Here is a 14,403-nt window from a genome sequence, read left to right on the forward strand (position 1 = left end):
TACACCTGAACATCAGCAGGAGAGGACTCTTTAAAGTAGAGACACTACATACTGATATACACCTGAACATCAGCAGGAGAGGACTCTTTAAAGTAGAGACACTACATACTGATATACACCTGAACATCAGCAGGAGAGGACTCTTTAAAGTAGAGGACACTACATACTGATATACACCTGAACATCAGCAGGAGAGGACTCTTTAAAGTAGAGACACTACATACTGATATACACCTGAACATCAGCAGGAGAGGACTCTTTAAAGTAGAGACACTACATACTGATATACACCTGAACATCAGCAGGAGAGGACTCTTTAAAGTAGAGACACTACATACTGATATACACCTGAACATCAGCAGGAGAGGACTCTTTAAAGGGTTTCATTTCTTGTCTTCTTGTTGTCTCACACTCTGACATGTGGAGAAGCCGGGGATCGAACCGCAGACCTTCTGATCCGCAGCTGCAGTGTGTTTTCTTATTGTCACTGCCTGAGGGGGAGTATACATTACAGGATCCTTAAATAAAAAATACTGTTTATCAGCAGGAAGGAAAACATCTTAAACCCATAGTCTTCATTGTGATGTTGATTTATATTTCGTTAAAATATTTTGTATTGTATTTTTTTAATGAATTTATGCAGTATGCACCAATCAGCTGAAATTCATGTTGGAGGCAGTAATCAACTGCCATACCCACACACACACTGACAGGCTTTAGACACCTCCACACACGCACAGACACACACACACACACACACACACACACACACACACACACACACACACACACACACACACACACACACACACACACCGTGCAGCAGCAGAGCGGCTGTTGAACAGCGATCGGTCGCAGCTCTTGTTTTCTGGGAGGATAATCCGGGCTAACGGAACCAGACCGGTTCTCACCGAGCCTCTGTAACCCGGGACAACCAGCGGGAGGGTCCGGTACCGGCTCCGGTTCTGCAGAAACGTGACGGGAATCAAAGGTGCGTGCATGTGTGTGTGTGCATGTGTGTCTGTGTGTGTGTGTGGGTTCTGCAGAGCTGCATCCTCTGACTCATTTATTCAAACTGAAATCAGAGACAATAAAACCCTGGACATCCGGTCCGCACCGAGCTGCAGCGTGTGTGTGTGTGTGTGTGTGTGTGTGTGTGAGTGTGTGCGCGCGCGTGTGTGTGTGTGTGCGTGCGTGCGTGTGTGTGTGTGTGTGTTAATGACTGCAGCAGGCCCTCACCTGTCTGTCTGTAAACGGAGTGCTTATAAAACGCTTTGCATGCCAGCATCACACTGAGACTGATATGTAACACACCACCTGCTCACACACACACGCACACACACACACACACGCACAATGTTTGCAATTGGGAGCAGTTTAGGGTTTAGAATCTTGCTCAAGGGCACATCAACATGTTGACTGCAGGGGCCGGGGATCAAACCACCAACCTCTGATTGGTGGATGACTGATTTACCTTTTGAGCCGGTGTGTCTGTGTGTGTGTGTGTGTGTGTGTGTGTGTGTGTGTGTGTGTGTGTGTGTGTGTGTGTGTGTGTGTGTGTTTGCAGGTCGATCAGGATGATGATGAACTCTGAGAAGATGATAAAGAAGAAACCTCCAAAGGACAGTCTGACTCTGCTGCCATGTTTCTACTTTGTAGAGGTAGGAAACAAAATAAATAATAATAATAACAAAAGTATTTAGTTATTATCTGTGCATGTAGACCTGTAATAACACATTCCATGTATTCCTCGAGATTGTGGGAAACAGTATTTCGATCTCTCTGTCTGTACACACAAACTGAAACATTGACAATAAAGTTTAATTTGACTTTCCTCGACTGACGGGTTCTGCGTCTCAAAGCTAAAGGTCTGAATGTTTTTTTGCTTCTTTTATTGGTGTCTCCATCTTTGGTGTACTTTTCCACAGCTGCCCATCGTGGCTTCTTCTATGGTGTCGCTGTACTTCCTGGAGCTGACGGACGTGGTGCAGCCGGCGCTGGTCGGGTTCAGATGTCACGACAGAGAGCTCAGCATGCCGTACGTCGACTCTGGAGACGAGCTGATCCCTATGTTGATGCTGCTGAGCCTCGCATTCGCTGGGCCTGCTGCCTCGGTAACACACACACACACACACACACACACACACACACACACACACACACACACACATACACACCCACACACACACACACACACACACACACACACACAAATCCGCAATAAACCGTATTTAATTTCATATTCTGTTCTTGTACATATCATATTCTATTTACATGTATAAAGACTTTTTGCACTACTTTTCACTTGTATTTTTGTATTTCAATATATATGTTGCATTGTGGGAGGAGCTCAGGTCAGAAGAATTTCTGGTGCGTTTGTTCCAGTAATTGAGTGTTAGTTTATTTGTTGTGTTACTGAGGGTGCGTTTGTTTTGTTCAGATCATGCTGGTGGAGGGGATGATCTACTGTCTGCAGTCCAGGCTGAGGCTCCGCCGGCCGGAGGGCAGCATCAACGCTGGAGGCTGCAACTTCAACTCCTTCCTCAGGAGGACGGTGCGCTTCGTAGGTGAGACCTGTCTGTCTCTCACAGGTGTTCAGTACCTGTCTCTCTCTCTCAGGTGTTCAGTACCTGTCTGTCTTTCTCAGCTGTACCTGTCTGTCTCTCTCTTATGTACCTGTCTCTCTCAGGTGTTCAGTACCTGTCCCTCTCCTCTGTACCTGTCTGTCTCTCTCAGGTGTTCAGAGTGTTCAGTACCTGTCTGTCTCTCTCCTCTGTACCTGTCTGTATCTCCCAGGTGTTCAGTAGCTGTCTCTCTCCTCTGTACCTGTCTGTCTCTCCCAGGTGTTCAGTAGCTGTCTCTCTCCTCTGTACCTGTCTGTCTCTCTCAGGTGTTCAGTAGCTGTCTCTCTCCTCTGTACCTGTCTGTCTCTCTCAGGTGTTCAGAGTGTTCAGTACCTGTCTGTCTCTCTCAGGTGTTCAGAGTGTTCAGTACCTGTCTCATTCTCTCAGGTGTTCAGTACCTGGCTGTCTCTCTCAGCTGTACCTGTCTGTCTCTCTATTATGTACCTGTGTCTCTCAGGTGTTCAGCACCTGTCCCTCTCCTCTGTACCTGTCTGTTTCTCCCAGGTGTACAGTGTTCAGTACCTGTCTGTCTCTCCCAGGTGTTCAGTACCTGTCTGTCTCTCCCAGATGTTCAGCACCTGTCCCTCTCCTCTGTACCTGTCTGTCTCTCCCAGGTGTACAGAGTGTTCAGTACCTGTCTGTCTCTCCCAGGTGTACAGAGTGTTCAGTACCTGTCTGTCTCTCCCAGGTGTACAGAGTGTTCAGTACCTGTCTGTCTCTCCCAGGTGTGCATGTGTTTGGCCTGTGTGCGACGGCCTTGCTGACGGACATCATCCAGCTGTCCACAGGTTATCACGCTCCCTTCTTCCTCACCGTCTGTAAACCCAACTACACGCTGGCCGGCTGCGACAGAAACTCTTACATCACCAGAGACGTGTGTTCAGGGACGGACCAACACGCCATCATGGCCGCCAGGTGAGGCTCCTCACACACCGGAGGCTTCTCTTCAGAGATGGGAAGAGTACACACATCCTTTACTCAAGTAGAAGTACACACATCCTTTCCTCAAGTAGAAGTACACACATCCTTTACTCGAGTAGAAGTACACACATCCTTTACTCAAGTAGAAGTACAGATACTCGTGTTTAAAAATACTCTGGTGAAAGTAGAAGTACTGACTAAACTTCTTTACTCAAGTCAAAGTAAAGAGGCTTTGAAATGTACTTCAGTAAAAAGTACCCATAACTAGCAGCTGTTTTAAAGAGTACCTGACCTCCCTTATATTAATAGAACAATAATGTCATTGTTAGCTAATGAATGTTTCCATGCTGAACAACGGCAACATGACAACGTTTTCATTGGTCCCTCTTCTTTAGAGAAGACCAGGAAATGATGGATACACGGATCGTGTTCAAATCAATAGGCACGCAATGACTCTAAATAATAATGATCACGCCACCAAACATTTGGTTTTGGAACATAATATGGCGTTTCATCACGGCAGCATTTAGCCGAGTTTCTGCTGCTAGAATTCTCCTGACGAGCTCTCGTCTCTCGACTGAAGCTCTCCTTTGTGCTCCAGTCAATCCTCACATTAAATACAGAGAGATCTAATGTACGTCAGAGAGTCTTTGAGCATGTTTCTCTCAGTGATTATGGTATGTTGAATGTCTGTTCCCTTGCATCTAGTCTTACCACTCTTTGTTCTCTCCTGACAGGAAAACCTTCCCTTCCCAGCATGCAACTCTGTCTGCCTTCGCTGCTGTCTATGTTTCTGTGAGTGAGACTCGTTTCAAACCAACACAACTTTATTTAAAACCATGCAGCACACATGATGAATATTCACTTTGACTTAACTGTGATATAAACACAGAGAAGATACAGAGGGTGAATCAGGACTTTTTCATCATTTAATGAACCATTGTAATAAACACTAACTGAAAGTAGGAATAAATAAACAAATGAAAACACAAACAAAATAGTAAATAATGTCAATCTAATATTTAATAATCCATTACTTGCACAATTAATGTATATATATTATCCTGCTTATATTTTGTTACTGTACATTTGTATTTCCACATGTATATTTTTCACTTTTTTAATGCTATTTTATTTCAATTTGAGACGTTTACATTTTGGATTGTTTATTTCTAGTCTTTTAATTTCTCCAATGTACAAAGGCTTGTCTTGTCTGCTGCTGCAACGCAAACATTTCAAACAAATTGGGATCAATAAAGTACTTCTTATCTTATCTTAAAATGTGACGTGTAATCAGGTAGATCATTTGTTTATATATAATTTGTAAGTCAATAATATTTTTGTTTATCAATTTGATACTGCTTCAGTTTGTACAGCATCATAATTCTCATGTTTCATTTCATCATTATTATTATTTTTGTTTTATTATTGTTTTACACATCAAATCAAATGAAATCAAAAAATCGAATCCAAAATGTTTAAATCTGTCTGTGTTTCAGATGTATTTCAACGCGACCATCTCCGACAGCACCAAGCTGCTCAAACCGGTCCTGGTGTTTGCGTTTGCGATCGCGGCGGCTCTGACGGGTCTGACTCAGATCACACAGCACCGCAGCCATCCGAGCGACGTCTACGTGGGATTCATGATCGGAGCCTTCATCGCCGCCTATCTGGTGAGACAGGAACTCATTTATCTGTATTTTAAGGTCCTATTATGCAAAATCCTCTTCTTCATGTCTCTTCTTCATCAACATGTGTCCCCTCTTCTTCATGTCTCTTCTACATCAACATGTGTCCCCTCTTCTTCATGTCTCTTCTTCATCAACATGTGTCCCCTCTTCTTCATGTCTCTTCTACATCAACATGTGTCCCCTCTTCTTCATGTCTCTTCTACATCAACATGTGTCCCCTCTTCTTCATGTCTCTTCTACATCAACATGTGTCCCCTCTTCTTCATGTCTCTTCTACATCAACATGTGTCCCCTCTTCTTCATGTCTCTTCTACATCAACATGTGTCCCCTCTTCATCATGTCTCTTCTTCATCAACATGTGTCCCCTCTTCTTCATGTCTCTTCTACATCAACATGTGTCCCCTCTTCATCATGTCTCTTCTACATCAACATGTGTCCCCTCTTCTTCATGTCTCTTCTACATCAACATGTGTCCCCCTCTTCTTCATGTCTCTTCTACATCAACATGTGTCCCCCTCTTCTTCATGTCTCTTCTTCATCAACATGTGTCCCCTCTTCTTCATGTCTCTTCCACATCAACATGTGTCCCCCTCTTCTTCATGTCTCTTCTTCATCAACATGTGTCCCCTCTTCTTCATGTCTCTTCTACATCAACATGTGGTCCCCTCTTCTTCATGTCTCTTCTACATCAACATGTGTCCCCTCTTCTTCATGTCTCTTCTACATCAACATGTGTCCCCTCTTCTTCATGTCTCTTCTTCATCAACATGTGTCCCCTCTTCTTCAGGTCTCTTCTACAATCAACATGTGTCCCCTCTTCTTCATGTCTCTTCTACATCAACATGTGTCCCCTCTTCTTCATGTCTCTTCTTCATCAACATGTGTCCCCTCTTCTTCATGTCTCTTCTTCATCAACATGTGTCCCCCTCTTCTTCATGTCTCTTCTACATCAACATGTGTCCCCTCTTCTTCATGTCTCTTCTACATCAACATGTGTCCCCTCTTCTTCATGTCTCTTCTACATCAACATGTGTCCCCTCTTCTTCATGTCTCTTCTTCATCAACATGTGTCCCCTCTTCTTCATGTCTCTTCTACATCAACATGTGTCCCCTCTTCTTCATGTCTCTTCTACATCACATGTGTCCCCTCTTCTTCATGTCTCTTCTTCATCAACATGTGTCCCCTCTTCTTCATGTCTCTTCTACATCAACATGTGTCCCCTCTTCTTCATGTCTCTTCTTTCTCAACATGTGTCCCCTCTTCTTCATGTCTCTTCTTCATCAACATGTGTCCCCTCTTCTTCATGTCTCTTCTACATCAACATGTGTCCCCTCTTCTTCATGTCTCTTCTACATCAACATGTGTCCCCTCTTCTTCATGTCTCTTCTACATCAACATGTGTCCCCTCTTCTTCATGTCTCTTCTACATCAACATGTGTCCCCTCTTCTTCATGTCTCTTCTTCATCAACATGTGGTCCCCTCTTCTTCATGTCTCTTCTACATCAACATGTGTCCCCTCTTCTTCATGTCTCTTCTTCATCAACATGTGTCCCCTCTGTGGAAAGAGACTCTGAAAGTTTCAGGAACAAAGATTCTCTCTCTTTTTGTCCTGATCCATTTATATAAAAACCTGTCTGAAAATCGCGTTCACACCGGAATAAGTCCCTAGACGGAATATATTCGGTTAACGCGACCTCTGCTCTGTATATATCTGAGACCTGTAATATATTGATGAAAAACAGTATAATAGGGGACGTTTAAGATACGATACACTTTATGGTCCTGCAGTTCCACATATCATAAATACTACATAGTACATATACATACATTTTACAGACTGTAACATTAAATACATAAAAATACAATACAAAGGGGCTTTATTGGCATGACCACATTTTAAACATAGTATTGCCAAAGCATTCCACACACGGCGTTATAACAGAACAAAACAAAAATCAACACAAAACATAAATGTCAACAATACATGTGGAACATACATACATAGATATATCCATATATAATGTTTTTAATATTGTGTGTGTGTGTGTGTGTGTGTGTGTGTGTGTGTGTGTGTGTGTGTGTGTGTGTGTGTGTGTGTGTGTGTGTGTGTGTGTGGTGTTTCTGTCTCCAGGCTTGTCACGCTGTCGCCAACTTCAAGTCCTCTGATGATATCATCCCAGCCCCGCCTCCACCACCGCCGAAAGAAGATCCCCTTCGAGCGCTGACGGAGCGAGGACACGAGTCCGTCTACAACAAAGGTCCCGCCTCGGCATCTGAGAGCAACGACGAGATCACGGCGACCCCGGTACCAAGAGTTGGGATGGATACGTCCCTGCAGGGGTCTCCGGGGGAAAGTCTGAAGAGAGCCAGCGTTGACGTGGAACTACTGGCCCCTCGGAGCCCAATGGGGAAAGAAACAATGCTCACCTTTAGCAACACCTTACCGAGGAGTAGCATGAACGTGGATGGTTTCCTGGAGGAAGTAGGTCCAATGCAACCCATGCAACAAGTGCAACAAGTGCAACCAGTGCAACCAGTGCAAAGGCGTTTGAAAGCGGTTCAGGGGCCGGTCGATCCAATGCGTTCCCAGCAACTGGTGTCAGAGTGGAAGCAGAAATCGATGGAAATGAGAGGCGTTCGGGATGAAGTGGAACGTGAGAATAGCGAAGATGGAGGATCGGAGGTGGGATCATCTGTGGGGACGGATGATTCAACAACACCCGTGTTCCCAGTTCATTCTGTGAGGGCGCCGTCCAGTCGTAATAACCCCACTCCGCCTCCAGTTGGCGCCAAAGCTGTAGCGACTCCCCGCCCGCCACAGATCCAAGAAGCAGCGCCGCCTCAAGTGTCTCCGAAAAGCGCTTTGACTCGGGCGAAGTGGCTCTCAATTCGGGAGAAAACGAGTGGCGGTGAGGCGTCGAATCGCACCAATCAACCTCGTTTAATGCAAGTTATCGCCATGTCCAAACAGCAGGGGCTCCTCCCTTCTTCTTCCACCTCTTCGGGGGAAAAGTCCTCCGAAACCACTTCCACCTCCTCCTCCTCAAACGCCAACGAGTCGCCGCATTACCGCGAACATAAAGAAAATCCGGGTATTGTCACTGTTGACGCTCATGCCCCGCATCATCCAGTAGTTCAAGCCCCGTCCCCTCTGCAAGCCCCGCCCCTAGCAGGAAACGGTAATCCATGGGAGTGGGGAGCGAGGCCAAGTGACCCGCGAGACTCCTACGATCTGAACAGCTTGACCAGAGGCGATTCCTCCGCTCACGGGAGCAGTTTTCGGCCTCATCGCTCAGCCTCTCCAGGTGCTGATCCTCAGAGAGAGATTGCTGTGGAGGCTCAGCGCCGAGAAATGGCCATGAGACGCAAAACGGCTCTGGTTCTGCTGGACCGAGAGATCAGGAACCAGACGGAGCAGGAGAACTATTACAAGAGTCTGCAGGGACGCAGGTTCAAGGAGTAGAACCTTTCAAAACAAAAGCCTTATGTGGCAGCGGGGTGTGGTTAGAGCGCCGTGGAGTGATGGGAGACCAGACAGCTGATCAGAATCAGGCAATAGAGCGGTGCAGTGATGACGTACTTTTGTAGGCCGACCCGGAAGTAAGCTGCAAGGGTTCCCTCGACAAAAAAGCAACGGGATTTCTCCATAGGAATTGGGATTATTGTAAAAAATAAGATCTGTGGAAAACGAACCTGTTTGATTAAGTTCCATATTTAAACATACAGATTCTAAGTTGAAGCGTTTGTTTGAACAGTTTGCAGGAGGCAGGTACTTGCTCTCAAGCAGAACAGGGCAAACTAACTTAGAGGAGTGTTTACGTGTTCGGCGTAATGACGTACAACGGCCTCCACGACTTCTGTAGTCCTATTCAGCCACTTGGTAACAACCATCGTTTTTCAGACACGTCAACTCTTCAGAAATCACCAGTGGGGTCACTGCTGATGGATTTAATGTCCTAGAACAAAATGTGATCTGTCTCTTCAATGTGTCTCAACCACAGACCTTATTTACAGATATTTTCCAAAATCCTATGGAGAGATCCCATTGGCTCTGAGACGAGGGAACAGGAAGTGGTGAAATGCTGACTCACTTCCAGGTTTTAGGACTCATTCCTGCACCACTCTATTAGGCTCTCAATAAAAGCATGTTGGTAACCTGGTCTCTGTTGGCCAGTAGGCTGGGTCCTGGGAGGACGTCTTGACCACCGAAACAGAAACTGTAAAAGACCCCGGACCGTTTACGTTTTTTTGTGTTCGTTGTTATTTTTTTGCTGAAATAAACCGGTTTTGTTTCACCCCCAAATCCTTCTCCTTCTGTTCTTTTTAAACTGTGTGTGAGCGGAGGTGCTCGTCTGAACAGGGACAGGACGGAAGGAGAAGGATCTTTAGGGGGAAACAAAACCGGTTTATTGCAGCAAAAAAATAACAACGAACACAAAAACACTTAAACGGTCCGGGGTCTTTACAGTTCTTGTTTCGGCGTTCCAGACTTCCTCCCATAATCCAGCTACTGGCCAAAAGAGACCAGAGCCAGGTTACCAACCTGCTTTTATTGAGTGATTGATTACCTGATTCTGATCAGCTGTCTGGTCTCCGGCGCTCTTACCACTCCCCGCTGCCACACCTTACTTTCAAACTGGACTTCCAGCAGTGCTGAGCTTCATGTGGTTTTACAGTTTCCATCCAACACTCGGAGGCTTCTCAACACATCACATTGAGTTACTGAGGATCAGTTTTCTAACAGCCACAGGGGGTCTGTTAGCCTCCATCAGAATCACAATGAATGGCTCCCTGTGTTGTGCTGCACGTAATGTATGCAGAGGGTTCTTTCTTTTATACCTGAACATAAGACGTGGAAAAGATCTCTGCTGCTTTAACAGACTGCAGAGAGGAAACTGAGAGGTGAATTCACAGAGAGCTGATGAGCAGGGCGAGGGTCACCTGCTGCTCTCTGACTGAAATACAGCACAAACAGGTACAGAAAGTTTTGCTGCTTTGGGATTTATTTTACGCCTGATAGTTATGATCCATGTGCAAAGGTCTAAACGTGGCTTTGTAGGCAGAACAATGAACAAACGGTGAACAAATAAATAAAAGTTGAGGCGTTTCTGTGCTGCTGCTGAGGCTTTCTAACCTCCTCATAACAGAAGGTGTGAGGATTTAAAGACATTTAAATATAAATAAATATGCAAAGTATAGATTTCACAAGAACTCATCAGTGGGAACACCTGATTTTTTCTGATAGGACATCATGTTAATAACAAAATCATGTTGAAATCTGCAGGAGAGCTAGCTAATGTTAGCTATTAGCTGTTAGCTGCTAGCCTTTAGCTGTTAGCAGCTGGGGAAATGTGATTCTGACACATCTATGGTGCGTTCAGGCTGAGTTCAGTAGATATGAGTATTGGGCAAAGCTGAATGATAACGATATAATGATGGTTGTGAATATAATCTGGTAAAATATCCTACAAGCGAGGTTATCATTTCTCTCTGTTAGCGCTGGTGGGAATCAGATTGCATAAAAAGGGACATTTTGCTCAAAATCAATCTAAATATTTATTTAATTTAAGTTACGCAGCAAGAGCAGCAAGATGATTGGCTGCTGTGAATTCACCTCTCAGCAATAAAACACCTTTGTCCACCTGAAGACCAGAAACCTCTCTGACACTGGAGGATTCATCCGGAAGAACCAGGAGGATTTATCATCATGAATTCAAGAGGATTTAAAATCAGGTCTGATTTCTGAACGCTGGACCTTCAGTGTTGAACCCCCAGAAGCAGGAAGCTGCAGCGTTTCCATGGAGACTGAGTCAAAGGCTCTGATTGGACGTTTGCTGTTGTCATGGTTGGTTGCTATAGTGATTCTCAGCATGTGTGTGTGTGTGTGTGTGTGCTGCCCTCTGATTGATTCAGAGCGTTTCTGTGTGTGAATCTGATTGGGTGTATTTATTAAAGACCGACATGAGATTAAATATTTAAATTAAATATGTTGCTCATATTCAGAATTTAAAAACAAACATACAGAGTTTCTTAAAGCGCGGAAAAAACAGTCATAGTATACAAGCTTCCCGAAAACTGTAATATACTTTTTTTTTAATTCAAACAACAATAAGTAAAGAAATTAAGGAGAAAATATGAGATTAATATTTTTTGAAGATTGAGTTTAATGTAAAATAAGAAACTAAACATTTAAAAATAAAAGTGTAATATTTCCAAAGCAAGTGTTGTAATATAACAGAATATTTAATATTTTAATCTGATTATTTTGTCCTCACTGTGGCTCTAAACTCACAGAAATACAACAGGTGGCCGATGGGTGCAAACACTAAAGAAAACTCTTCCATCAGGAGAAACGAGCTGCAGCTTCAGAAACGATGCAGATATAAAAACCCAAAGGTTCCACATGAAGAAACATCTCGAGCAACTTGACAACACATGCAGCATTTAGAAAACATTCAGCAACTTGAGGAGACATGCGCAGCGTTTACTAAAAGCTGCAGAAACCAAAACACAACGGAGACCAGGGGACACTAAAGAGTGACGCACACAGCTGGGAGACCAGGGGACACTAAAGAGTGACGCACACAGCTGGGAGACCAGGGGACACTAAAGAGTGACGCACACAGCTGGGAGACCAGGGGACACTAAACAGTGACGCACACAGCTGGGAGACCAGGGGACACTAAAGAGTGACGCACACAGCTGGGAGACCAGGGGACACTAAAGAGTGACGCACACAGCTGGGACGCAGCGCTTGGTGACGTTCAGGATTATATAACTGTCCAACTGTTGTTGGAAATTTACCTGAAATGTTTGATGTGGTCACATGACTCCTGATGTTACTGCAGATCTGCTGTAAGCTAGCTAGCTAACGTAGCTAACCTAGTCATTTCAGATATACTGACAAACACTTACAGTTATGAGACGACTAACTCTGAGACAGAGACAGTTGTTCAGCTTTATAATCCTGAACGTCTCCAAGCGCTCCGTCCCAGCTGTGTGCGTCACTCTTTAGTGTCCCCTGGTCTCCCAGCTGTGTGCGTCACTCTTCAGTGTCCCCTGGTCTCCCAGCTGTGTGCGTCACTCTTTAGTGTCCCCTGGTCTCCCAGCTGTGTGCGTCACTCTTTAGTGTCCCCTGGTCTCCCAGCTGTGTGCGTCACTCTTTAGTGTCCCCTGGTCTCCCAGCTGTGTGCGTCATTCTTTAGTGTCCCCTGGTCTCCCAGCTGTGTGCGTCACTCTTTAGTGTCCCCTGGTCTCCCAGCTGGTGTGCGTCACTCTTTAGTGTCCCCTAGTCTCCCAGCTGGTGTGCGTCACTCTTTAGTGTCCCCATGCTTCTTCATGTGTACAGGAACATTTGGGTTTTTATATCTGCATCCTTTCTGAAGCTGCAGCGTGTTTCTCCAGATGGAAGAGTTTCGGTCCGTTTGTTCGTTTGCACCGATTGGCCGTCGTAAACAGGAATTGCAAGAAACCTAAAAATATTCAGTGAAAGACGTCGAGGACTTTTTGTGTGATATGAAATATTGATGAGATGTTAACGTGTCCGTGTTGTTGCATGTGTCCACAGTGTGTCCATCTCTCAGATAAATGATCCTGAGACATTTCCATCTGAATGTAAAAACATGGAGCCTCTTTTATCTTGAATCTGTGCATTTTGTGACTGGAAATGTTTAAAAGAAAAAACTGCTGCTATAAAAAAAGTTTATCTGTAAGAACAGACTGGAGGGTGGATGCATGCTCGATGGTCATACGATGAAAGTGCAAAATTAAAAGCTATTCTTGATCAGAAGTTATTATACTTGTCACAACAGTCTGTTTGTTTTCCTGTTTCTCTAAAGGTAATAATTCAGCATTCAATTCTAATGAGGTGCGTTCACATCTGACTAAAGCTAATTTACAACCTAATAATACTATATATACTTACTCAAACTGGACGTGCTGGAGAGGAGGCGGGGCTTTTCTTTATGTAGACACCTATACACGGTTCATTTCATCAGCCATGGGCGTAAACAACCCCTCTTGCTGCTTGGTGCATGTTGTTAAAGTGTCAGATATGTCAGGAAAACACATTGTATTTCACTGTGGCTGTCAGGGAGTGCGGTCTTCTTTCAATCAGGTTGTTGGTTCGATCCCTTGCAGTCAACATGATGACGTATCCCAGGGCAAGATACTTACGGTACGTCCACACGGCAGCGTCGCGTTGAAGCTTGCCGGTGGGCGTGTCTGGTGTTCGACCAACAACCAATCACATTAATCTCCCGCCCCGGACACACAAGCACGCGGTTTGATTGGCTAGAGCTTGTACTGGCATATGATTTGATTGGCTGGCGCTTCCGTCGACGCTTGAAAAGTTGAACTTTTCTCAACTTTCGAAGCGAGCAACGGAGACAAGCGACGGAACCACAATGCAGTTCGGCAAAGCGTGACGTCACCACATTCAAAGTGAATGGGAAGCGTCTCCGTTGAAGCACGCGACGCTGCCGTGTGGACGTACCGTTAACCCAGAGTTGTTCCCGATATCCAAGTGTGTGTATGTGTGTGATTGCTAGATTTTCCTTAAGCAAAAAGTGGTACTGCTCTGTATGAATATGTGTGAAAGGGTGAATGATGACTTGTGAATGTAAAGCGCTTTGAGGGGTCGTAGAGACTGGATAAATACGTGTATAAGTACAGTCCATTTATCATATTGTAGGTTGTGGTGATTGACATTATCCACCCACAGATCTAGGGGTTGGTGTATTGTTCCGCACGGACATTTGAGTGTGGCGGACTTGCTGTTTCCGCCGGTATTCTTCTCCTCGTGCATGTTGTTGTTGACATGAAGTTCCGATGCAAAATAAAAGTCTAGCTTGTTCATTTGATACCCCGCCTCCGACTCCCGTCTCTCGGCACCACAAGGTACAAATTGGTCTCTAGTACACGTTAGCATCGTGTGTGTACGAGCTAGTTCCCTCAGTGTGAAACGTAGTCTCTCGTTTGTCCAAGTTAGCATCTTGTGTGCACAGTAATAGTGTGTCCATACGAGAGGTTGGGTATTTAAAGCTGAGAACAGAAACACTGGAGTCTCTAAACGTTCCTCTGCTTTTCATTTCCTCTCTAATCTGCACTTTTATATCTCCGCCCCGTCTCTTCAGTTTGAACATTTCTTCTTACAGTTTCTCCAT

The 14,403-nt window shown here is 44.8% G+C and overlaps 1 protein-coding gene across 1 annotated transcript; it reads left to right on the forward strand.

The window, feature by feature from the left end:
* The first annotated feature begins 848 nt into the window (after positions 1-848).
* plppr3b (phospholipid phosphatase related 3b) lies at positions 849-8,894 on the forward strand. The gene is made up of 8 exons (XM_034136182.1): positions 849-991; positions 1,568-1,661; positions 1,929-2,114; positions 2,441-2,567; positions 3,350-3,539; positions 4,283-4,340; positions 5,045-5,218; positions 7,371-8,894. The coding sequence occupies exons 2-8, from the start codon at positions 1,578-1,580 to the stop codon at positions 8,700-8,702; spliced, it is 2,151 nt and encodes a 716-aa protein (XP_033992073.1). The 5' UTR covers positions 849-991; positions 1,568-1,577; the 3' UTR covers positions 8,703-8,894.
* Positions 8,895-14,403: the final 5,509 nt, after the last annotated feature.

Source organism: Trematomus bernacchii, unplaced genomic scaffold (assembly GCF_902827165.1).
Source record: "Trematomus bernacchii unplaced genomic scaffold, fTreBer1.1, whole genome shotgun sequence".
NCBI lineage: Eukaryota > Metazoa > Chordata > Actinopteri > Perciformes > Nototheniidae > Trematomus > Trematomus bernacchii.